The sequence below is a fragment of the Anas platyrhynchos genome, chromosome Z (assembly GCF_047663525.1).
Source record: "Anas platyrhynchos isolate ZD024472 breed Pekin duck chromosome Z, IASCAAS_PekinDuck_T2T, whole genome shotgun sequence".
Classification (NCBI taxonomy): domain Eukaryota; kingdom Metazoa; phylum Chordata; class Aves; order Anseriformes; family Anatidae; genus Anas; species Anas platyrhynchos.
The window spans coordinates 26,338,740-26,362,100 of NC_092621.1; the positions used below are offsets into that span (position 1 = coordinate 26,338,740).

The window sequence follows — 23,361 nt, forward strand, 5'->3', positions numbered from 1 at the left end:
CATGACTATGTATCAGTGATACTTGTTTTGTTAAGACAATGCCGGTTTGTTTCTTTCTATTCAGTTGATGTTTTTCAGCACAGTATCCTTCATTATCCTCTTAATGGCTATCTGGATCATTTTTGAATATTGATAGTACAAATGTTCCAGTTCAATCGACTTCAATCGACTACTTGCATGACTCCTTTTTTATTATTCCCAACTGGATACACAGTTGTGGGTGTGGATCCAACTCCATCTTATAGAGCCATATGAGATCCAGTCATATTTTAAGCATTACTGTACTTCTGCAGTGCTCGTTTCTTCACACATTTTTAGTCTTGTATAATCATGTAAATAGAGCTTACACACGCTGTTTTTGCAAACAATTTCTCATATTTCTGATGCACAGGACTCACTGTACTATTCTAGAATACACTTTGGTGAATTACAAATTAACATTAGAACAATAAATTTACTTACTCTATACCTCCTTAAGTCAAAAGATCGTTAGATCTTAAGTCAAAAGATCATTAGATTACATGGCACAGGTGACTGGTACAGAAATTAACCTGTAACCTAACAAATAATAGGTAGACAGTGCATGGACAAATTACATCCAGACTTAAATACACGTATTTTAATGGGTACAGCTTATCTGAAACATATGTTATATGCATGAACAGAGAGTATTTTGCATACCCTTTTCAGCAGTGCTTTCTGTTCTGAAACAGAATCTTCTCTTATCTTCAGGCCAGTTCAGTCTTTCCTCCAAGTGCTCAGTTATATTCAGGTAGGCTTCATCTAGGCCCATAGGCATAAACTGGGGATCATATTCAGCCAATATTTCTCTAACCTTCATAAACGATAGAGAAAGTTTAAAACCTTGTTGATGTAAACGCAGATTTTGACACAGAACTATTAGGTGAACAGATGTACTCTGAAACTTCAAGATGACTAATTGATATTAAAACCATTTACAGAACAAATAATTTTGTGAAATAGAAAAATTATAGTACTATTTCTCTCAAGTAGCAAGATATCAATCATAGGCAAGAATGGGGGGTCAGAGCACTGTATTTTACTGCATTGGTCACTAAGCTCAATGACTAAGCTCTTGACAAGACACCAGGTTCACAGCCACTGCAGTAACCACCTGAACAAAACTCCAGGGATCTAGGAAACCAGCAGAACCTCAGAATGAGCACGAGCTGATTTACCCATCTGTGCACTGTCTGTCAGACATCAGATATATAAGATAAGACAATCTACGTCTTAAATTACATCCAAATGAAAGTTACAGCCAGTGGTTTAGAGCACTGGTCAGTGCCACTGGCAAACTTATCATAAAATCTTTAATGCTGAATACATCCTCCAAAAAGACAAAATATTAAATTCAACAGAATAAAATCTCTACTTTTTCCCCCTTCTCCCTTCCCCTCCGACTTTTTTTTTTTTTTTTTTTTAAAAAAAGGAGGAAAAATTGACTGCATCATGTTTTCTTTACCAGTTTTGGTCAAATTCTTAGGTATCACAACATTTGATCATGTGCACCTCATCTCTCTGCACGTGATTACTAATAGGATTCACTGTTCAGCTTTTAATGACAAAATAAAGTTTATTTAGTTTGCAATCCAAATCCCAGGAGAAGAACATAAATATAAGCATAAAACAACTATAATTTTTTAATACTTTACCCCCAAGCAACAAATGAAGCATGTATCATGAGATCCAAGATTATTACCAAGTTCAAATCTATTCTGAAAGAGTAATATTTATACACACTTTCTGAAGATGGAAGTGAGAAGAATCAAATTCAACTAAAATTAGTCAGTAGCTTACTTTAATTTATGTAAAGAGATTGAGGCTTCATAAAAGTAAATATATAAATACATCTTGGCATAATTGTATTGAAATGAAGGAACTTGTAACATGCATGAATTTAAGATCTACAAAATATTTTTCTTTTCTTTCCCTTTTTTGTTTAAAAATGATTTTTTTTGTATGCTAAATATTTCTCCTTGTTCTAAGTGAAGCTACTTGCATTCAACCAAGATGCAACTTCTTTTCTCCCTAAGCGTTTGCACTTTAAGTTCCTTCTTTTAGGACAAATGAATCTGCATCTTGAACTCAAAAATGCTCTTGGCCTCTCTCTTCAGTAATTAGCATTTTAAATGATGATTATATATTATATGTAATTATTACCTCTATGTTGCTTATGTACATGCAGCTTCCTAATAATTAGATTACATGCCATGATTTTGAAATTTTAAGAATAACAGGTCTCAACTGGTACCACTAGCTCATTACACAGTTTTGAAGATTGCTATCTTTATCACTACTGATTTCATTAAAACTGCAGCAGGGTTGAACATAATGAAAAACATCTCCTGTCCCAAAAGCACCCATGTTTTGTTTAACTTATGTTCAAATCCATGTCACTGAAGAATTTAACATTTAAACCAACATTTAAGTTAACATTTAAGCCAAACATTCTGTCTGTCTGTTCTGTTAAACTACTACTTTTTATGGTATCTAAACTGGTAAAGTCTAAAACAAAGTACATTCATATTTGGTTAGAGTGTTTTCATTTTCCAGACTTACCTCTTTACTCACTTTGCCGTATTTTTCAAAGTTTAATGGTACTATAGTTAAATGTGGACACAGCTTTTTAGCAATAAATCCAGGCATGGCTGCACGTACACCAAATCTCCTAGCGTGATAATTTGAAGTAGACTTAGGAGAAAAGAAGTAAGTTCAGTGTTATCAAGTTTTGCTCTCTTAAGTTTAGTGTTAAATAATCAAGTCCTAATCATGTAACTCCACACAAAAAAGACTGACAAGGTTGAGAATTAATACAGATTTTTCCCCTTTGTCTGCTTACATCCTTTAAAATTTTATCAGTACACTTTCCACCAAAAAATAAGATCCAGCTTACATGGCATAAGAAAAGACAGTTCATCTACTATTTCTTATTTCTTTCCACAGTCATAACATTTATTTTTATAAGTGTCATTATATGATGCTACTATTGCATGTTATTACGCTTGAAATTCATGCAAGTGATTTCTATATTAGCTTAACATTTGGCCTTACCAACATACTCATTGATCCCACTGCAATAGGCCTTTCCTTCAGCTCTGGTTTGTCTCTCATTTCCACAGCTGCATAGAAGGCATCCATATCAATGTGTACAATAGTACAGCTAAGGTTACGGCTCTGTTCCAGTTCCATCACAAGTCTGTCCACCTGAACAAAATAAGCCAGTAATTAAAAAACTATTAACCTTGCAGAAGTGTAACAGTACAGATGATCCTAAAGACTTAAAAAAAAAAAAAAAAAAAGTTGTTTCTGGTGACACTTGCTCTCAGAGAGAATACTGGTATAGCAAATGGAACAAAAAAAAAAAAAAACAACTCACATGAAAAAATATGCCGCCTGATTTAGACAGAAACTTGATAAGACCCACTGAAGATGCAGCTTTAGCTACTGTGATGCAAGTTGTTAAAAAGAAAAACACAAAACACCTGAAAATATGTTAATGGAACGTGAATTTCCAACACCTAACTGATGCTACACACTTCAGAAAACTGGCTCAGATGTGAAGAAAAGACTAGCAACTCAAAGAGCAGAACCATCTATCTTCATCAAAAAAAAAAGTCTTGAACAAGCAAGTTCACATACTGGTAAGAAAGTTAATTACCTCATAAAATTCACCAGCATTTGTTACAGGAATATATATAAGGCTTGATTGTTAGCAAAATTGTTAAGTGACTTTTGAAGATCATACACAGAACACTGCTTTTCTCTCCAAGAGTTAAAGATAAATCTCCTGTTAGTAGACTGTGAGTTTGATCAGTTCTATGGTGTTCTGATCAGCAGCATACAGATCTCTCCACAAAAACAAACTTATTGTGCCTCTTATTTTATTTGTATTCTTTTACTAATAAGCTTGTAGATCTTGTGTTTGTTTCTGAAACCTATGTTTCTTTTGACTATGAATGAGGTATGAAGCAAGCACTGCTAGAAACTATGAGTGCATTACCTAAATCAGTAGGCCTTAAATTTTCTGTTAAGATCACAGAACCACAGGGACCCACAAGGATCACTGAGTCCAACTCCTGAGTCTCCAAAGGGCAACCCAAAAAAAATCAGACTACATGTCTGAGAGCGTTGTCCAAACACTTCTTGAACTCTGTCAGGCTCAGTGCCATGCCCACTGCCCTGGGGAGCCTGTCCCAGTGCCCAACCACCCTCTGGGTGCAGAACCTTTTCTTAACCCCCAGCCTGACCCTCCCCTGTCCCAGCTCCATGCCGTTCCCTCAGGTCCTGTCGCTGTCCCCAGAGAGCAGAGCTCAGCGCCTGCCCCTCCGCTCCCCTTGTGAAGAAGCTGTAGACCACAATCCTCCCCTCAGTCTGCTCTGCTCTGAGCTGAACAACCCAAAGTGACATCAGACACTCCTCATTTGTCTTCCCCTCTAGACCCTTCACCATCCTCATAGCCCTCCTTTGGGCACTCTAATAATTTTATGTCCTTCAGGCATTGTGGCACATAGTGCTCACGGTGAGGCCGCCCAGCACAGAGCAGAGTGGGACAATCCCTTCCCCCAAGCTGGGCCTGATGCACCCCAGGGCAGGGTTGCCCCTCCTGGCTGCCAAGGCACACTGCTGGCTCCTGTTCAGCTTGCTGTGGACCAGAAACCTCAGACCCCTTCCCGCAGGGCTGATCTCCAGCCTCTCATCCCCCAGTCTGTATATACAACCAGGATTGCCCCTTCCCAGCTGCAGAATCTGACATTTGCTCTTGTTAAACTTCATATTGTTGGCAATTGCCCAGCTGTCTAATTTGTTCAGATCTCCGTGCAAGGCCTCACTACCCTTGACAGATTCAACTGCTCCACCCCATTTGGTATCGTTCATGAACATGCTCAAAAAACCCTCAAGTCCTTCATCCAAATAGTTTATGAAAACACTGAAGAGGACTGGTCCTAAAGTGGAGCCCTGGAGAACCTCACCAGTGACACACTGCCAGCCTGATATAACCCCATTTACAAGAACCCTCTGGGCCTGACTGTCAGCCAGTTGTTCACACATCTCATTATGCTTTTCGTTAGCACCACACACAGTTCTCAGCAAAAGAGAAAGTATCAAAAAAAAAAAAAAAAAAAAAGAGAACAAAGTGCTATCTAACTGTGATTATCCAGCCACACTAATGACTATGCTAACCTCTATTTACACAAACAAAAGGTTGCTGTTGATAGCAATGAGCTTCAGGCACACCAGAGCTCAAGAAACACCCATGGCAAAATGGGACAGAAGTAAAAGGACACTCACATACATTCATGGCACTAAGGTACCACTGCAGAAACATCTCTGGCTCAACTGCAATGAGTTTATGATCTGAAAAGAAATATTTATGTGCAATTTGCACAGTTACTTGAAGAGTTACCTTATTACTTCTTGGCAAAGCAGCTTAATTAAACAAAAACCACCTAATCTAAAATCTCATCCTTTGAAGTTGAATACACTGAACACAGACAGGCAACTATGTATGTCCCAACTGAATTGCTGAAAAAGTATTTTCTCTGGTTTGCTCCAAATTCATTTGAGCAGTGAACTGGGGCCTCCGATTAGGCTGTTACATGTAGAAGAGTACACTGTGCTCCCTGAGGCCGAGAAAACTGGTTTAAAAAGATTAAGGGCCCAAGTGGAAAGTGCTGCTGGCAAGCCATTCAAATAACACAAAAAGCCAACTATTCACATGATACATATGGAAGAAGAAGCTTCTTCCATTCTTCTTTCACTTAAATCCTTCTGAACAAAGCTTATTTTCTTTACACTACAAATTCATCAAGAGTTTAAGTCACCCTGTCACCACGGAAAGCATCCTTTTGTTTTTAAATTATATTTTGCAAAGCATTCTAGGCTATTTGCAACTTCAAGTTACTTTAATTAAGTACTTTACTGTCAATCTCTATTCCAGCTACTTAACTTCTGTATTTCAATTTATCACATTTATAACAAACTTTTTTGCTTTTACTCCCCCATGTATTCCTAACATGATACATACTCATCAGATACCATATCAGTCTAAAGAATGAACGAAAATGATCTAAATAGAAATATGAAAATGTAACATCAGTAACAGAGATTGATTAAAGTAATATGCCAGAACAAAAGACACCTAGACTTACTCAGAGAATCCTGTGCAAATCTGTCTTTAGTAAGGCAAAAAAAAAAGCTATGAAAAGCTCTTAGAGGCAAGCCAGGTAGAGAAGTTTTTAAAAGTTGCTTTCAATTTTCCTTTGCAGGTAAAAAAAGACAACATTTTTTAATTATTTTATTTTCTAGGCTAGATCAAAAAAATACTAAAACATATGACCTGTACATATAAGTTTAATTTTGCCTATAGTTACTTGTATACAATTTAAAGAGTAACCTCTCATTCTTTACCTTATGCAAAATACAAGTTTTTTATCATAATTTGCTTTATCAAAGAAATATATGAAAAGATTATTCAAAATCTTTTATATCTTTAAAAGCATTTGACAAGATGAAGAGATAACAAATGATACTACTTTTTTAAAAAAAAAAAAAATGATTGTATGATGCCATACAGTATATTATTTCCTTTGGGAGAGAATGGCATTCATTAGGAAAACTTCAAACTATTGCTTGGCACACATAGACTCTAGTGGTGAGAAAGACAGCATTTATGCTGCTGTTCCCCTGTGTAACCTGGATTTTCTCAAAAAAAATCCAGTATGTGGAAACTTTGTTGTGGGTTCATTTTTACATCACAGCACTTGTATTGACTGCCATCTTAGGAAGCCATATCTCAATCTCTAACCATCCTACAAACACAACTTGACTTGAAGATGAAAACTTGCAGCACTCACGTTTACAGACAACTATGTAATTCCAGAGTATCTCCCACTTACAAACCATAAGAGAACAAATTCTCTCACACTATATCAGGAGGTAGTACTGAAACAAAGAGTTGTTAAGAAATAAATAAAAAATTATAATAAAGACAAAGTTGATAATGAGAGCCAAGTATATCCATACCTGAAAGACCTAAAGAAGGTGATTCAATAATACCAAGCACATATTAAGGAATCCATATAGGACAAAGATGACTTGAGACATTGAAGGTGGAGTTAACAGCCTGGGGAAGATTTACTGGAGAGTAACTGATGGGAAATGGTGGAGGCACTGAGGAACCCAGACAGAGATAAAGACTGGCTGAAACAGGAGACTGAGGACTTTATCACAGACCCTGGGGGTATAGACAGAAACTGCTTTGGAAGAACAACCAATGTTAATCTGGGGATGTGGGACAAAAAAAATAGATTGAGGATGGAAAAAAATGAAAGAAAGTACAGAAGAGAGCAAAAGGGTCAGAACTTGTGATAAAGAAATTAGGGTAATAACGATCATGGACCAGAATTCATTTGCATACAGGGGATAGAACAGATATCCAAGATTTCCAGATTTTTTACAACTTGATTGTCAAAGACCTGAAATTAGCCATCAGAAAAGTGTGCCTCTCATCATCCTCTAATAACAGTCCTCATGCACTATGGCAGCTAATGTAACAGTTATTCAATTAGAAAAAAGGAGACTGTTCTTTGAGCAAGTGGCAAAGATTTCAAACATCAGGTTTGAAATGCAGGTTTTAGTAAGAACCACATGAAGTATTTTCTCTTTTTAAGTTTCTTTGCTTTTATATGAAGCATTTTTCATCTAAATCATTAAAAGAAAACATTAATTTTGCAAGATCAAAGAATCAAGTTCAGAAAGACAAAGGTAGTCAAAGCAATTCAAATATGTTGACTTTCACTGTATGCACTACACATTCTTTAATTATACACCCATATACTAATTTTATAAGACCCATGTAATTCCTTTTATAAGAAATCCTGTCCTCTGTAGAATAAAAAATTCTGTTGGAAAGAAGGATGGAAGTGAAAGTATGTTTTCATGCCTCATAATTTAATAATTTTCATAATTAAATGACTCAAATGCTACCCCCGAAAACTAACAATAATAACTACCAGAGACATAACTGAATCATGCTAAAAAATAACAAAAACAGCTGAGGCATATAGGTTAATAACAAAATTTTTTCAGAGGGACTATTCTTGCAAGCTCCTCTGGGCTCAAATTTGAGAAACTGGCATCTAATTAGCAATGTGATCTTCAAATCTACAGTGAACAAATAAAAAGCTTGTACAACAAAGATCAGGACCTGTAGTCCTCACAATGGCTTTCAAAATCAATGGGTGTGATTAATTTATTTTTGTTCCCTCAGCTCTTCATGTGCAAAACAAAAATATCATTCTACTTTGCTTGAGTATTGCAAGAATAATTTAAAGAGTGTACAACATAGAAAAACTACAACGAAGTCGGTAATTCTGCATGTAAAGATGGATTAGACTAGTGTATAACAAATAAGGTTTGGGCCACCCATTGAACAATGAGGACAAGAGTAAATAATGAGTAACTGCTCACTCAGTGAACATTGCACTTTTCACTGAATGAAACAGGAAATTTTTCCTGTTAGGGAAAAATAGCATGCAATCATGTAATTAAAGACTGAATCACAGTACAAATGAAAAAAGAAGCAAATTAAGCCTCTACAAGTAACTTTAATTTTGTTGTGTCTAAGAATGTATAGCGTGCAACCTGGTGTTTCAGTTTTCTTTAAACAATTTCACCCACAGTAATATTTACGATACTACTCTCACATGCTTCTCATTAGCATGTAAGAAGAAAAATAGTTCCTTCATCTTTCTAATTTAGGACATTTGTATTTCTTGTGACTGCTTGCCATTACTATTATTTATTTATTTTACTAATTAGCATCAATAAGGAATAAATTAATCCAGAATAGTTGACAGCTCTGATCACCTTCATTCCATTGCAGGTCTTACTACACAAAAATACACGTTCTAAGAACAGAAAGTAGACAACACTTCCATGATACTTATTAACAAAGTATTTAATGAATCTTCCATAAACCGTAATGACATCCCTTTAAACTGTACAGACTTAGAAGAACAGGAATTACTTTTCTTCATTCTATTCAAATAAAAACATTTTAGTTAGGTCTTAGAACCTATTTAATCTTCTTCCAGCAAATTTTTATTAAGCTTACATCCTTAAGACACTGTGCAAATTTTTGTTTGCATGACTAACATCAAAACAACAGCCAGCATTGTGCTTATCAACAAAATTTACTGCAGTATATTACAACACAACGAAATGTTTATTTGCTATTTTCTCCAAAAAAGGTCTTCACAAGATTAGTACCTGCAACTGCGCTTTCAATAGCTGTTGTTGTGTAATTTTCTCTTTTAGCCGCATCATTTTTTCAATTCGTTGGTTAACCTGTTGATCTTTTTTAAGTTCGTTTTCGTAAAATCTGGAACCCTTGAAGAAAATTGCAAAAACAGTAAGTTGGTTTTTTTTTTTGTCTTTTCCTCCAACAACATTTGATCTTTAGATACAGAAAACATAAGACAGTAATGCATGCTTTGGATTTTCATATAACACAGGTACTTTACATATCTCTCCTAACATGACAAAAATAAGTCCTTCTCCTCAAACATTTCTCCTTCTCAGACCCATTCTAATGGTAAGAGACAATTTAGAGAACTTGCTATGTTTACAAAAAAAAAAAAAAAAAACATAACTTGTTCTAAAACTTAATAAAATATCTGAAATAGTAGATAAATGACAAACTATTATTTACAATACCCTCAAAATAAGGCTTATAAAGCTCAAAAAAAAATTTGTTTTAAGCATTTTGTCAAACTTCCACACTGTTGAATCATGGAAATAATGGCATTATAAAAGTAAAGTCCACTTCTAATGGTGGGTATTTAACTAACCATTTGATCTTGAAAGGCATTGCAGAATTTGAAGCTATTTAGAAGAGGATGATGAAAACCAAATAGGCATAAAATTCCTCTTAATTATGTAATCGCTTCTTCAAGGAAAGGGATGAACAAGAGGAGATGTAACGAAAACATACAAAGAAGACAACAATGTAGAGATTGCACATTGTGACTTCCCTGTTCTCAACTCATAACAAATAAACAAAGACATGCAATGATATGGAAAAGAGGAAAACTCATAACCAGGAAATAAAATATTTTTCTCTTACAAGAGAAATAACATTTGTAGGAAGAGGTATCATGTTCTGTTGAACCAGCTGATAAAAATCAGCAGAAGCGGACAAATTTGTAGTTCAAAGTCTCTGACTACCAAACTTGAACTGACGCCAAGAATTCAAGAACGGTCAAATCAGAACCAGGCATTTACATGAAAAAACAAAAATATTCTCTTTTATAATAATGATAAAAACAAATAATAGAAAGACTATATGTCATATCTTATTGTTTAGAAGAAATTACTGTGCATTTTCTTTCTTCATCAGATATACATATCATCTTTTCTCCCCTCTGCAATGAAACATGACTTGTAGAGTCTCACGGAAAGAAATTGACACCAAAATGTTGGTGTGGGAAGCAACACAAATATTTAAGATTGTTATTAAAGCAGGGGGGGTTATGCTTTATTTTGGTTTTGTTTGTTTGTTTTACATCTCTTGCAATATTTCACAGTTGAAATTACATAAGTTTTTGTTGAAATACCATTGTGGGTTAGGGTTTGTAGGTTTAATTTTGAAAGGACTGCAAAAGAAGAAAAGTTTCAGAAAGAACTGAAGCTTATTTTCAGATTTCTTGAACTATACCTGGTACTATATTCCCTTGCTTTATTGACAGAAATATATCCTAATACAGAGAAGCCTGTATATCAGTTTTGAGAGCCAATTTTACAGCTTGTTCCATTTCAAAACAGGTGATGAAACAGTAACTGTTCTTCAGAAATATTTTTTTTCCAAATATTGTTATGAGGCATATGTATGACAAAGAGACAAGTTTTCAAGAAACAGGGAACAAGTAAATGAAACATCTAAATCAATGGAAGCCTTGATGTGCCCATGTGCAGGATCAGAGAAAAAAATAAGAGGAATAATATTTCAGTGCCTTGTAATTTGTGGCCTCCTCTGTGGATCTTTGATACAAAGCCACATACTATTAGCCACCTCTCTCAAGTACCATTTACGATGGACAAAAAGACAGGGACAACAGAATTCTAGTGAAAGTATTAGAAAAATACGGTCCCATCAACTTCATCAATTATGGAAAGGTGACCAACAGAGGTAGATCTACTTGGGTGATGAGGCAGGCAAAAGGAATGGAAAGGGGAAAAAAGGCCTAAAGAAGCTGAAATCTTCACAATACCTCCGAACAATGCAGTGCTACTTATATACTGCTTCAGGCAAAAAAGGAACACCTAACGACCGATTCAGTCGTGTTCCTCTAGGACTCTGTGCATGAATCCACAGGTATGCTAAACTGTACTCCCTCCCCACACATGCATTTCTCCTTAAAAGCTCCATTTACACATGTGAGGGATAAAATCTGGGGATGGGAAGAAGAGGGGCTTACGATGTTGGGAAAGAGTTGAAGCACTGGGAGGAAAAAAAAAAAAAAAGTAATCAAACCAACCTTGGTAGCTTCCATGATGATTTTATTGATTTTCTCTTTATCCAAGCCTTGCATTCCAGCTTTGTTATCATTGAGGCCCATTCTAAGCAGAAATCCATCATTACTAGAGCTGTCATCAACTTTTTTCATGTTGTCCATAGTATTTCTTGAAAACAAGTACTACTCGAAAGACTTAATACCTGGAAAAAAAAAAAATAATAATTTAAATCATATTTGTTTCTAAGCTCCAGCTGACCAACACAAAAATAATTTGCTGCATGTTATACTTATTCACAAAAAAGACATACACAAATATGGAGACATATTCGTGTAAAGTGGCTGGCCTCCTATACCCACCAAATAAAGCCATCTGTAATTCTGACAGAGCTTTGAGACAGTTAGGTTTTACTTTTTGAGTAACTTAAAGAAAAACTCTTTTAAAAGCTGTCTTACAGAAATAATTGAGCACCACTAGATTCAGGTAAAGGCTAGCATCTTACACATGCACGTGACAGTTATGCCTGTATATTATCCTGTTGGAAGAAACAGTACTGTCTTAAACACAAAATGCTGCCTGCTAGACTATTACATGACAAAACAAAACAAAAAAAAAAGGAAACAATAATTTTAGATTGTAGAAATCCATTGTTCATTTAGTCCTCGTTCCTGCTTGAGACAAACCATGTAAACTTTCCCAGTATTTTCTAACTCAAATTCAAAACTTCTTTAGAATTACAGCTCATCTTTTAGAAACAGATAGCTTTAATTAAAGGCTTTGAATAAAACCTTATTGTTTAATTCAGGGTAAAATTCCTACAATCGTTTTTTTCCATTAATTTGTAGAGCCATGGCATCCAATTAATGGAACTTACAAGCTTTTCCTACTCAAGTGCTGCCATAGTTTTTCCACATACAGGTGCCTCTGATAGGTGAGACATCTTCATTTATGCTTTATGAAAGTAAATAGTTTAACCTTCTATAGGCTCTAATTACATGGTACATTGTTTAGATATTAAATTTGTCTTAAAAATGAACAAACCAAAATTAACCTCTGTAGCATGACCTTGTGGTCTTATTTTTGCTGGATTGAACCAAGCAGGCGTCTGATATTGTCCTGAATTATTTAACACACATTTATTACTGGAAAAGCATAGAGAAGGACCTTCTTCCTACTCGAAGTTGCTGACTCATAAACAACTTAAGCTTTATTTTCATGCAGGAAGCACATTTGCTCCTGAACTTCCTCTTCAAGCGGCTCCATATGACAGGAGCCCTTCCTGTTGGGAGGAACCACACCCTTTCAGACACTTAGAGAAACTCTATTAAATGCAACCACAAACTACACAGATCTAATAGTGTTACAATTTGTCTAGAGGGTATTTTAAAATGCTGCTTTTATTACTCCAGGACTTAAGTGGAACTCATTATCGACCAAAGTGAAGAATGTCATTATGTATTTTCACATTTAGAGCTGATTTTTTGTGATGAAAGAACCACATGGCTGACGTTTTAAAATCAATGGTGCAATGTTTGTATTTTCCTGAAGATCACCTCCTGAAACACTGTAGCCAAACTGGAGTCAGCTATTAAAGCCCTTAAAAATATTCTGATAAAAGTATTGCAATTTTAAACATATTCCATTAATTTAGATTATTTTGATGCCTTCCAAAGACTTAAGACCAGTTAAGTAAGGTTGTGTTTATCTACAGCTTGTTGCATTTCAAGGAGTAGTAAGTACCTGGAGATGCAGAGACCGGAACTCTTCTCTTGACCCTTCAGCAGCACTTTAGCTTCTATAGTGGCAACTGGGAATGGGAGTTGCTTCATAGCTCTTGTGTGTATCTATCAAATAGAAGACAATGATGACGAAACATTCATTAATCTTCCACTTACAGGAGGACAATCTCTTACAGTTAACATAAACATTTACGAGAACAGGGCTGCTAGACGACAACCGAAGGAAAAAACACTGCAACACACACATCTCTTCCAAGTTTCATCTCAAGCTCGTGCACATCCCCATCTCAATTAGCTCCACAATAATTCCATTGTCACTTGCAATCTCTGGTAAGTAATGGGCATAATTCTCAATAAAGGCTTTTTCCAAGGTAAATGCCCCTCCACTACTCCCCCTGGTTCTTTTATCACTCTTTTACTTCAAGAAGCTGGCATGAACACAAAGGTATTGCTTCCATTTCCTATTCCAGTCTTTGCAACTTTTTTTTTTTTTTAGCTGTTTCATACTCTTGAAGAAGGGTCTTTATCCCTTGCACGTACAAATCTTTCCCATCCTTCATTCAGCCCGCTCTTAAAGGCTCAGTGTTATAGAAAAGGCTTTGAACACCAATGCATATGTTTAAGTCAAAAGCTTTCTTTCTCACACTGCTATATACTGGAGTGAAAAAAATTACCATGATGATCCAGTGATGAAAAAAAACAAAGTTTTAAAAAAGTCTCATAAGTGCTGTTCTCCTGAAGTATTTTATTTTTTCAGCCTCATGTGTGGAACAAAATACATTGCTAGTACCAGACAATAAATGCCAAATAATACCTTAGCTGGAATTAAGAGGAACATATTTATTTAAGGACATGATATTAGTCATTGAAGCTCCATTGAAGCTTAAATGTGTACAGAAGGAAAAAGATGAATAACAACTGATGCAATTATCAGTTGGTTAACATGAATAGAGCCAGGAGATTATCTTCCTTTCAGAGTAACAGGCCTAAAATAATACATTTAAATATTTAGCATACTTAAATGAATCATGGAAACGTCAATAAAACAACAAATACAACACTGACAGATAAAATGGTCAGTGGATCATCTACCAAAACAAAAATACATATATATATTTAAAGGAAATGCAGGAGAAGCACCATGTGAAAAACTGTAAAAAAACTTGAACATAATGTCAGTGTAGAAACTGGTAAAGATACAGGTTTTATTAGCAAATTGCCCCAGAGAAAGCAGCTAGCTTGTGATGACATAGTATTAAAAAGTTTTGGCTAAATCAACTTGGAAAAGCGGGTAAAAGTTTAGAGTCTAACAAAATACTGGCTCAGAAATGTCTAGGTAAAGAGTGACATATTTGTGATACATTTTTGGCATGCTGTCACCCCAAGAATGAGCCGTTTCCTTTAAACAAGGCACATTAAATCTCTTGCAGTGTCATAGCAAGTAAATAGGGTGTGAAATCAGAAGTCTGAGGGCACTCTACAGCTAAATACTATCCTATTATTCCTGTGATTTGGAGATAGAGACAAGAAGCAGCAGAATCATTTTTACGCAGCAGATGCAATTTTCCATTTGCCACTGCAGGGGCTTCTAAATAGTAAGAGGAAGACTTAGGCACTGAATGCCAGCAGTTAATGGCAAAACAAAAAGGTGGAGAAAAATCATAGAATATCTGAGACTATATTTCTGTGACTATTCAGTTCAGTGGAGACAGTGTTATTATACAAACCATTAACACTGGCAAAACATGTTAACTGTTTCCTTTCACTGATAGTGTAACAACTTGTTGAGCAGTAATATTCAGAATAGAAAGGGACACTTGCATGGAAAACCTTGAAAAAGAAATTGCCACACTGAATGATGATCTGATGCATGTAAATTGTGTACCACTTCTCATAAAGAAAAATAAAATAAAATCTGTTATCTTTGCTATCACAGATGCTCATGCCAATAAAAGAAATAAAGCGTCAGATGCAAAGTTACTAAGATACACAACTGCTTACTTCCCCTGCAGCTCAAAGGAATCAAAACATCTACAACAAATGTAAGGGATCATCTTTTGTATCTAATTTGCCCACGGTTAGTCTTCACAGTGGGAAAATATACAATGTGCAAAAATATACATATACTGACATTGCAAATAGCAACACACTTATGAAAGACTCTTTCCTATACAATTTTAAAAAAAATATTTTCCTTTTTTGGGGGATAGCTAAAATAAGGATCTATTTTTTTATTATTATTATTTGTAAATAGTTTCTTCAATTTCTGTACAATTCAAGAAGAGTCCAGCAACATTTCATGAAAATCTGACATCTCATTTGGTATGGTACAAGCCCAAAAGAAACTTCCTATTTTCTCTTAATTAAAGCGTTTTAGACATTCCTTTATTTAAGCTCTTTTATTTTTATTTTAGCAAGAACAAAACAAAATTATAACAGCTACATTTGCATACAAGTGTTGAGACTCAGTGAAGAGCTAAGTTCAGGAATTCTGTCACTGTATGCAGCCTGTATCAGAAGAAACTAAATACTATCTTAATTTCAGTGACAAGGTCAAGATGTTAACAGGAGTTGTTTAAGACCTTTCAATTCTGTATCTCTATTAATGACCTGGACGTGGTGATTGAAGGCACCCTCAGTAAGTTCGCAGACAAGACCCTGGTAGGCACAAATGGTGATCTGCTGGAGGGCAGGAAGGCCCTGCAGAGGGACCTGGGCAGGCTGGGTCAATGGGCAGAGGCCAATGGGATGAGGTTCAACATGGCTAAGTGCTGGGTCCTGCACTTTGGCCACAACAACCCCATGCAGTGCTACAGACTTCAGGCAGTGTCTAGAAAGCTGTGCAGAGGAAAAGGATCTGGGGATGTTGGTTGATGAACAAGAGCCAGCAGCGTGCCCAAGAAGGCCAACGGCATCCTGGCTTGTGTCAGGAATGGTGCAGCCAGCAGGAGCAGGGAGGTGATCGTCCCCCTGTACTCGGCTCTGGTGAGGCCGCACCTCGAGTGCTGCATTCAGCTCTGGGCCCTTCACTAAAAGAAGGGCATCGAGGCCCTGCAGCATGTCCAGAGAAGGGCTATAACAGTTGAACTTGATGATCTTAGAGGTCTTTTACAACCTAAATGATTCTATGAAAAACCACTGGAAGCACAATAAACAGTTAGCTAAGATGAACAACTTCACCCAGTTTTGACCATAAAGGGTCACTTCCCAGACTTTTGGCTAAGGTCAAGTGTACTGTGGCTTGCACTATGCTCAAAAATATAAATGCTTCTGAAATTCGTACTATTCCAAAAACTTCAAAGAGAAGGAAAAAATGAAAACAAAACTCTTTCTTTGAAGTATCACTGTATACAGTGAGATCCCTGGTCTTCACTTTTTCTTATGAAAACTTTACAAATGACCCACTATCAAGTACTAGAAAAGTTCAGAGCACTCAGTGCAAGTGTGGAATGGAAAAGATTTCTTCCATATCATGCTTCAAACAATTATTAAAATAATAACATCCACATAGAATATGGTTGTGAAGAATATGAAACTCCTGAAATGCTTCCTAAGTGTTCAGAAGACCCTCAGAAGTGAAACATAAGTGAAATATTTGGCTTCAACTTCAACACATCTTCAGTGCAAGGGGTAATTCAGCAGCTGAAGACTTGAGAAGAAGCAATTACAAGTTCTTTCAAGAGATACACTTGTCATAAAACTTTTCTGTGTCAGTATCTCACCACAATGCACCAACCAATTTGGATTTTGAACCAAAAATCTTATAAGCCAAGCTAAATTACGTGAATGAAAATATGCAGGCTCAATTAGCGTCCCTCTCTAGTGAGAATGCTACAAAAGTCACTGACAACAGCCCTTTGCAGTCACTTTACATTTAATTGAGATGGAATTAAAGTTTACTGTCATCAGCAATTTCCTTTACTAAAAAACATGAACTAATGATATACATACCCTTAATCACCAGCACCTACTGGTTCTAGAGCTTCGATAGGAAAACTTAAATCATTTATTTGCCAAAACTTTCATTTACATAAGTGTAAAATATAAAATATACTCAAAAACGTCACGTAGAAAGTTATATATACACCAAATCAAAATATAAGAGATCAGGCTTTCTCTCCTTCATCCCCTCCCCCTCTTTTTTTTTCTTTTTTTTCCTTTTTTTTACTTTTTAATACTTGTGACAACTATTTTGACAAAAGATGTGGAAAACAAACTCTTCTTTAAGTGAATGAAGATACTCTTGGACAGAAACAAGGATCACTTGTACCACAGACAATACTTCACAAGTAAGCATGAAATATGTTCTCTATCTACTTCATTGTTTTGGGCCAAGCACTGAAAAATACTTAAAGAGAACAAAATTGAAAAAACAAATTCAGAACAAAGAAGCCTAGCAGACTGATTCAAGAGTAGCTCTCAAACCCAACCCTTCAAATGTCTCCCTTGGACTGGAAATTATTATTGCGAGAAACCACATCATGGGCCACCTCAGAACAAAGCTGCTGGGTGCTAATGAAACACTGCTAAAAGTAATAAACAGACTACAACAGACCTTCTCATTATGACCACAACTCACTCAAATCAACATTTCAAATGGGCACAACATTCCTCCCCCCTCCCCCAAATTTCTAGTTAAGATAGAGCATGTGGCCACACAGCAACAATTCTTATTCCACTCCCTGTACAGAAGCATCTTCATCTAGGCTGTGCGCGTAACTGCCTGAAGTACCATCATTAAAGAACAGAACCCCAGCTATGACAGCTGGGTATAGGAACTAACACAACGGAGCCAGGCCATGTGAACAATGGCTTTCCCACAAATGCTTTGCTTTATTTATTGACTTTCTAAGACAAGAACAACCATATATTCAAACTAGCAAAGCTCAAACCCACTACTATATTTTTAACATCTCCAATACTTAAAAGGTTACACTACAAACTCCAGTAGTGCATTTGATTTCATTCTGCTTGACTGAGCCACTACTTGGGTGATTTAAGAATTTTATCCTGACCAGGAATGTTACATTATATCATTTGCAGCAGAAAAGTCTTTATTACACCTGTCTTTACTGAGTATTCATTCAGCAAGGAAACATTGCAGCCAGTGGCAAATTTAACAAACTCTGTAACTCTTAATTCTTTGTAAAAACACATTTCCCAACCAATAATTTAAGTATGAGTTGCTCTTACAGTCTTTGCTTCTCAGCAGGAGAAACCACCAACAGACACGTGCAAGCAAGCACATCAGTCTGTCCTTCTGAACTACCGGATCAATTCTTTTCAGCCACAAGTGGGTTGGTAGTTACTAGAGCCCTAGATACTCAGCAGTCCCCAGAAGAGGACTCATGTCAATTTTAATCCCATAGGGATTAAAAAAACAGAGCTGCCAGGCAGAACTGTGCAACAGTGTTATTAGCGGGTAAACATACACAATGTTAACCACCCAGGTTCTGTACTAGCAATATTCAAAACTGCTACTGTGTCACTGCTTTGTCTCAATGGATCATAAAATGTTATTAGTTCTCTGGAATAGATAATCTCCTAAGAAACATCTAAGTACTATTTATAATTGTAATCAGCTGAGGTATGTGATTAATTAATCACGCTGAGCATAACACTTAGGGCCAAGATTCACAGAACTTAAAATTCAGAGTGCCCACCCAAGCTGACAGCCCAATGGGACTATTTTTCAAGTATTGGCTGACACAACAAATTTTATGAAAACTTTGATCCTATCCAAGTACCTAGAAACTGGCTTTCAAAAAAGAGCCCTAGAATTATGTCTTTTCAGAAATAATTGGCTTGCAAATTACAGACAATCCAAGCCTTTTAAAAATTAATTCACACTGCACAATAAACAGAAAGAGACTGCTTCTGACAACGCCCAAAATAAAAATGTCAAAATACATATTTTATGCCGTTCATTAAACTATTTGAATAGTTCTTCACAACCAGCTAAGCTAAACAAGTGGACTATCTATCCCCTATTAATTTTCTGCAGGCAAGACGTGGTACGGTTCTGTTGCAAATCCTGCTTTCAGCTCCTCTATCGCTATGTTCTGAAAACCTCAAGGTTTTAAGTCTTCAGAGTATATTCCAAGGGAAAAAGACTGCTGTGAATATGTTCTCTTGTCTCTATTCAACAGTTCACAGAATCTTCTAAACTGAAAAAGACTAATTGCAAGTTTTTAACCAATGTTTCCTTGTATTTCTAGATTATTGGAAACAAATGCTTTATTTTTTTTAAGACAGAAAGAAAATAATAAAGGAACTGAACTATTATGAACATTCATCCATAAGAAATATATCAGAAGTGGTGAAGTTACCTGCAATTGTGTTATTACAGAGATGTGCTCACTGTTTATATATTCACAATTAGCAGTAATCTTTTGTTTAAATGTTTTACTTAAAAGCAAAAATCCTAACACAGAGATTACAATTATTTTACAAAAAAAGTCTGAATCATTTATATCTGAGAGCCTGTATTGCTAGGCAATATGCTCTTCTACAAACAAACAAAATTCCTTCAAAAATCTTTTAAGAAAAATAGTCCTATATTTGAGAACAAGTTTTAACTACCAGCATGAACATACTAAAAAATACACTAATGACGAATGTGTTTTAATAACATACAGCAAACACACCACAGCTGAAGGTACAATAAATAATACTGGAAATAAAAGACATATAAAAAGCAAGAAAAAATCAGATAGTTATAAAGTGACTAATTTAATGATGTTTACAAGTAACATCTTTAGAAGTAAAACTCCAAAAATGCATTTTTGTATTACACTTAGTACATCAGCAATACAGAACAATAGCATCTGTTCCAGTATTCTAAGAAAGGTGATGATTGCTTCCGATTATAACAGTGATTTGTAAACTGCTCACAATCTAATACATTGGGAATAAAGGCTGGATACAAGAAAGAGCTTGTGATGGAAGAATGAATACAGCAATGAAGCACAAAATAAAGGCTCGGTGGAAAAGGCACAGGAGGAGGTACAGCAGAGCGTGTAGTCAACATCAGTGCATCAGTTTGATCACCTTCATTTACTGTGGCTTTGGTTTGCATCACAGATGGGCCTCAAAGCATGCAAATCAGATTCTTCTCACACTTAACTGGAAGACTCTAATTCCAGAGCATACCTGATGCATTCCAATTGCTAATGGAGACTCCCAACATGGGACCAGACTAGAGCTAGTCTGAAGAAAAACCTCTAAAAATATAAACAGGATGAACTGAAGATCTGCAGCACCAAATTTTTCCTTTGCACATCTACTCCCACTGCACCACAGTACTTGCCCATGCAGATGTGACCCAATCTCACTAAAAGCAATAGGCAACTAGTCGTATATGAAAAGGATGGTCAGAACTTTAGCAAGAAGATGTAATTTGTCTCAGGTTAGTCACAATCTCAATACACCTGTTTAAAGAACATCAGCTGGTGACATTATGGAAAAAAAAAAAAAAAAAGGTGATGACAAGTTAGGAATATGTGGCAGATATAAAAATGAACAAGCAGAGAACAAGAAGAGCATCTGCAACTATGGTGACAATCCCAGACAGAAAATGCGAGGGTGCGTGGCTACCTGAGTACACATCACTGCCATTGCCAAAAGGCTTGTTCAGACATGTCTCTTCACTCCCTACTCTCAATGAGAACAGATAAAGAAATAAATTCAGAATGTAATGAGGAAAAAAGAACTACCTTTAAAAGTGATGCCACTTAACTTTATCAATATACTGCTGAGAAGAGCTATAAATTGTTCTTATACATGCATATACATATATATATATATACATATATATATACACATATAAAACTCAGACATCCTGCTTGCTTAACGGTTGGAGTACATTGCAGCAGATGCTAAGGACAAATACCTTCATTTCTTTCCAAACAGCTACTGAAGCAAAGAACATAATTTCTCAACAACTTTCTATGTTAGAAACTTGTCAAAAATAGTATCCACAATGAACTGGTAAGAAATATTTCCGTGCATTCCAATGATTACACAAGTATTAAAACGTCTACGACTGCCCTCTATTTCTAATTGTTGAGGGTAATTATGTTGCTTTACCACTCACTCAGTGCCACAGATGTACATTCATGGTGAGTATCTTAATGCCAACGACTGAGACGGTGAAAGTTTTTTAAATTTTAGCTGCCCCATATACAGATAATGCACTTAGACAGGTATCTTGATGGCAAGAGCTCTTTCGATAGCTAATCCTCAAGGGAAACTTTCAAGAAGCGTAACATGGAAAAATTACGCCATGATTTGTCACAGGGAGTTAGAGAAAATTTGACAGCGTCATTACGTTGATGCTGTAGGTTTGAATGAAATTATTTAAGCTTCAAAAGAAAATAATAAGTAATAAGCAAAAAGATGAGCCAGCACAAATACGAAGCTCCTGCCATGTCCCTGTATCGGCTCGCAGGCTGCTAAGCGACGAACTCGCTTTCTTTCCAGAAATATTACTACCTCCATAAATACCGGCAAAGTCGTACGCCTCGGGTGGAGCTCTGGCGAAGAAATAACACCGAACTGCCCAAAAAAATACATAAAAACGAAGAGGTGTTATTGCATCCCCGTGCCTACAGAACCAGCGGCCAGGCACACGAGACGCGGCTACCTCACGGCTCGGGCGGGCTTCGGGCCGCCGCCTGTGGCTCGGCTGCCACCCGCAGCGGGCGGGCAGCCCCCACACGCCGCCAGCGGCCGGGACAGGGCCGGGCACGGCGCGGCGGAGCCCCCTTACCGGCGGCGGAGCCCCGTTACCGACAGCGGAGCCCCGTTACCGGCAGCGGCCGGGCCGGGCCGGGCCGGGCCGCCCCCCCTCACCTCAGCGGGCAGCGCCTCCCGCCCCTTCCTGCGGCCCCGCCGCCGCCATCTTTGTCCCGGGAAAGGGCTGGCGGCTCGCCCGCCGGCGGCACCCACCGCTTCTCGCGGGCGGGGAGCGAGCCTCGGCGCCTCTCCCAGCCCTCACGCAGGGCCGCCCAGGCGCTTCCCTTGATTAACAAAGGAGCCCTGCGGCACCCGGCCCCGAAAGGCGAAAAGCGGCGAGGCCAAGATGGCGCCAGGCGGGAGGGAGGGAAGGGGGAGGACTACAACTCCCGGCAGGCACCGCGCGGGGCGGGGCGGGGCGGGCGAGGAGCGGCGGCGCGCACCCGCCTCGCCTAAGATGGCGGCGGCGGCGCGCGGGGCGGAGTGAGCGGCGGGCGGGAGCGCGCTCGCCCCGCCCCCCTCCGCCACCTCCGTGTTGTGGCTCCTGCCGCCGGCCGGGGCCGCGCCGAGGTGGGGCGGGGAGGGGAGAGGAGGGGGGGAAGGAGACAGAGAGAAGGAGGAGAAAAAGGAGGAGAAAAGAGGAGGAGGAGGAGAGCCCGGAGCCGCCGCCACTCGTCCGTTGGGGCTGGAGGACGCCGAGGCTGCGGCGGGCGGGGGCCGCCGGGCTGCCGGGTCCCCATGTCGGACAACCAGAGCTGGAACTCCTCCGGCTCCGAGGAGGACCCCGAGACCGAGCTCGGGCTGCCCGTGGAGCTCTGCGGGGTGCTCAGCAAGGTGAGGGAGGCGCCGCCGGGAGCAGCAGCAGCAGCAGCAGGAGGAGGAGGAGGAGGAGGAGGAGGAGGAAGGCGGCGAGCACCGGGACGCGGCTCCCCGCGCGGGGCCTGGCGGCGGCTCCGGAGCCCCCGCGGGAGGCGCTGGCGCGGCCTCGGCCCCGGCCGGGCGGGAGGGGAGGGAGGGAGGGAGGGGAAGGGAAGGGAAGGGAAGGCGGCCGGGCCCCCCCTGCCCCCCGGCGCCGAGCTCAGCCCCCCCCGGCTGCCCCCGCTGCCCGCGGGCTGCCAGCGCCCCTGCGGCCGGAGATACCGGGGCGGCAGAGGAAGGAAAATGGCACTAGGGCTCGCTTCCCTTTTTAACTACCAGCGTTGCTGTTCTCTTTTATTTTTTCTTTTTCTTTTTTTATTCTCCTTTTATCGCTGGAAATGAGATGACTTGCATGTATGCGTCGGGTGGTACTGGGAAATCTTACTGGGGGGGGGCGATTTTAAAGTTGTGTGCAGAATTAATAAGCGTG

At 38.4% G+C, this 23,361-nt stretch overlaps 2 protein-coding genes across 10 annotated transcripts in view; one reads left to right on the forward strand and one right to left on the reverse strand.

Annotated features, from left to right (window-relative positions):
* Positions 1–22,397, reverse strand: part of POLK (DNA polymerase kappa) — a 35,225-nt gene extending 12,828 nt beyond the window's left edge. Inside the window, exons 1-8 of one of the 8 annotated variants that reach the window (XM_027446886.3) lie at positions 21,922–22,120; positions 21,783–21,833; positions 13,279–13,382; positions 11,562–11,740; positions 9,295–9,414; positions 3,076–3,228; positions 2,584–2,715; positions 682–835 (exon numbers count right to left, since the gene is read on the reverse strand). In XM_027446886.3, the coding sequence (XP_027302687.2) occupies positions 682–835; positions 2,584–2,715; positions 3,076–3,228; positions 9,295–9,414; positions 11,562–11,699 (697 nt within the window). In that variant the 5' untranslated portion in view covers positions 11,700–11,740; positions 13,279–13,382; positions 21,783–21,833; positions 21,922–22,120. Of the gene's footprint in view, positions 1–681; positions 836–2,583; positions 2,716–3,075; positions 3,229–9,294; positions 9,415–11,561; positions 11,741–13,278; positions 13,383–21,372; positions 21,719–21,770; positions 21,834–21,921 lie in introns of those variants that run through there. The other 7 variants (XM_027446884.3, XM_072031515.1, XM_038171324.2 and 4 more) reach the window with 7 other exon arrangements.
* A 216-nt stretch (positions 22,398–22,613) lies between these two features.
* Positions 22,614–23,361, forward strand: part of CERT1 (ceramide transporter 1) — a 79,832-nt gene continuing 79,084 nt past the window's right edge. For both annotated transcript variants that reach the window (XM_027446890.3, XM_038171325.2), the window contains exon 1: positions 22,614–22,847. In XM_027446890.3, coding sequence (XP_027302691.2) covers positions 22,752–22,847 — 96 coding nt within the window. In that variant the 5' untranslated portion in view covers positions 22,614–22,751. The remainder of the gene's footprint in view (positions 22,848–23,361) is intronic.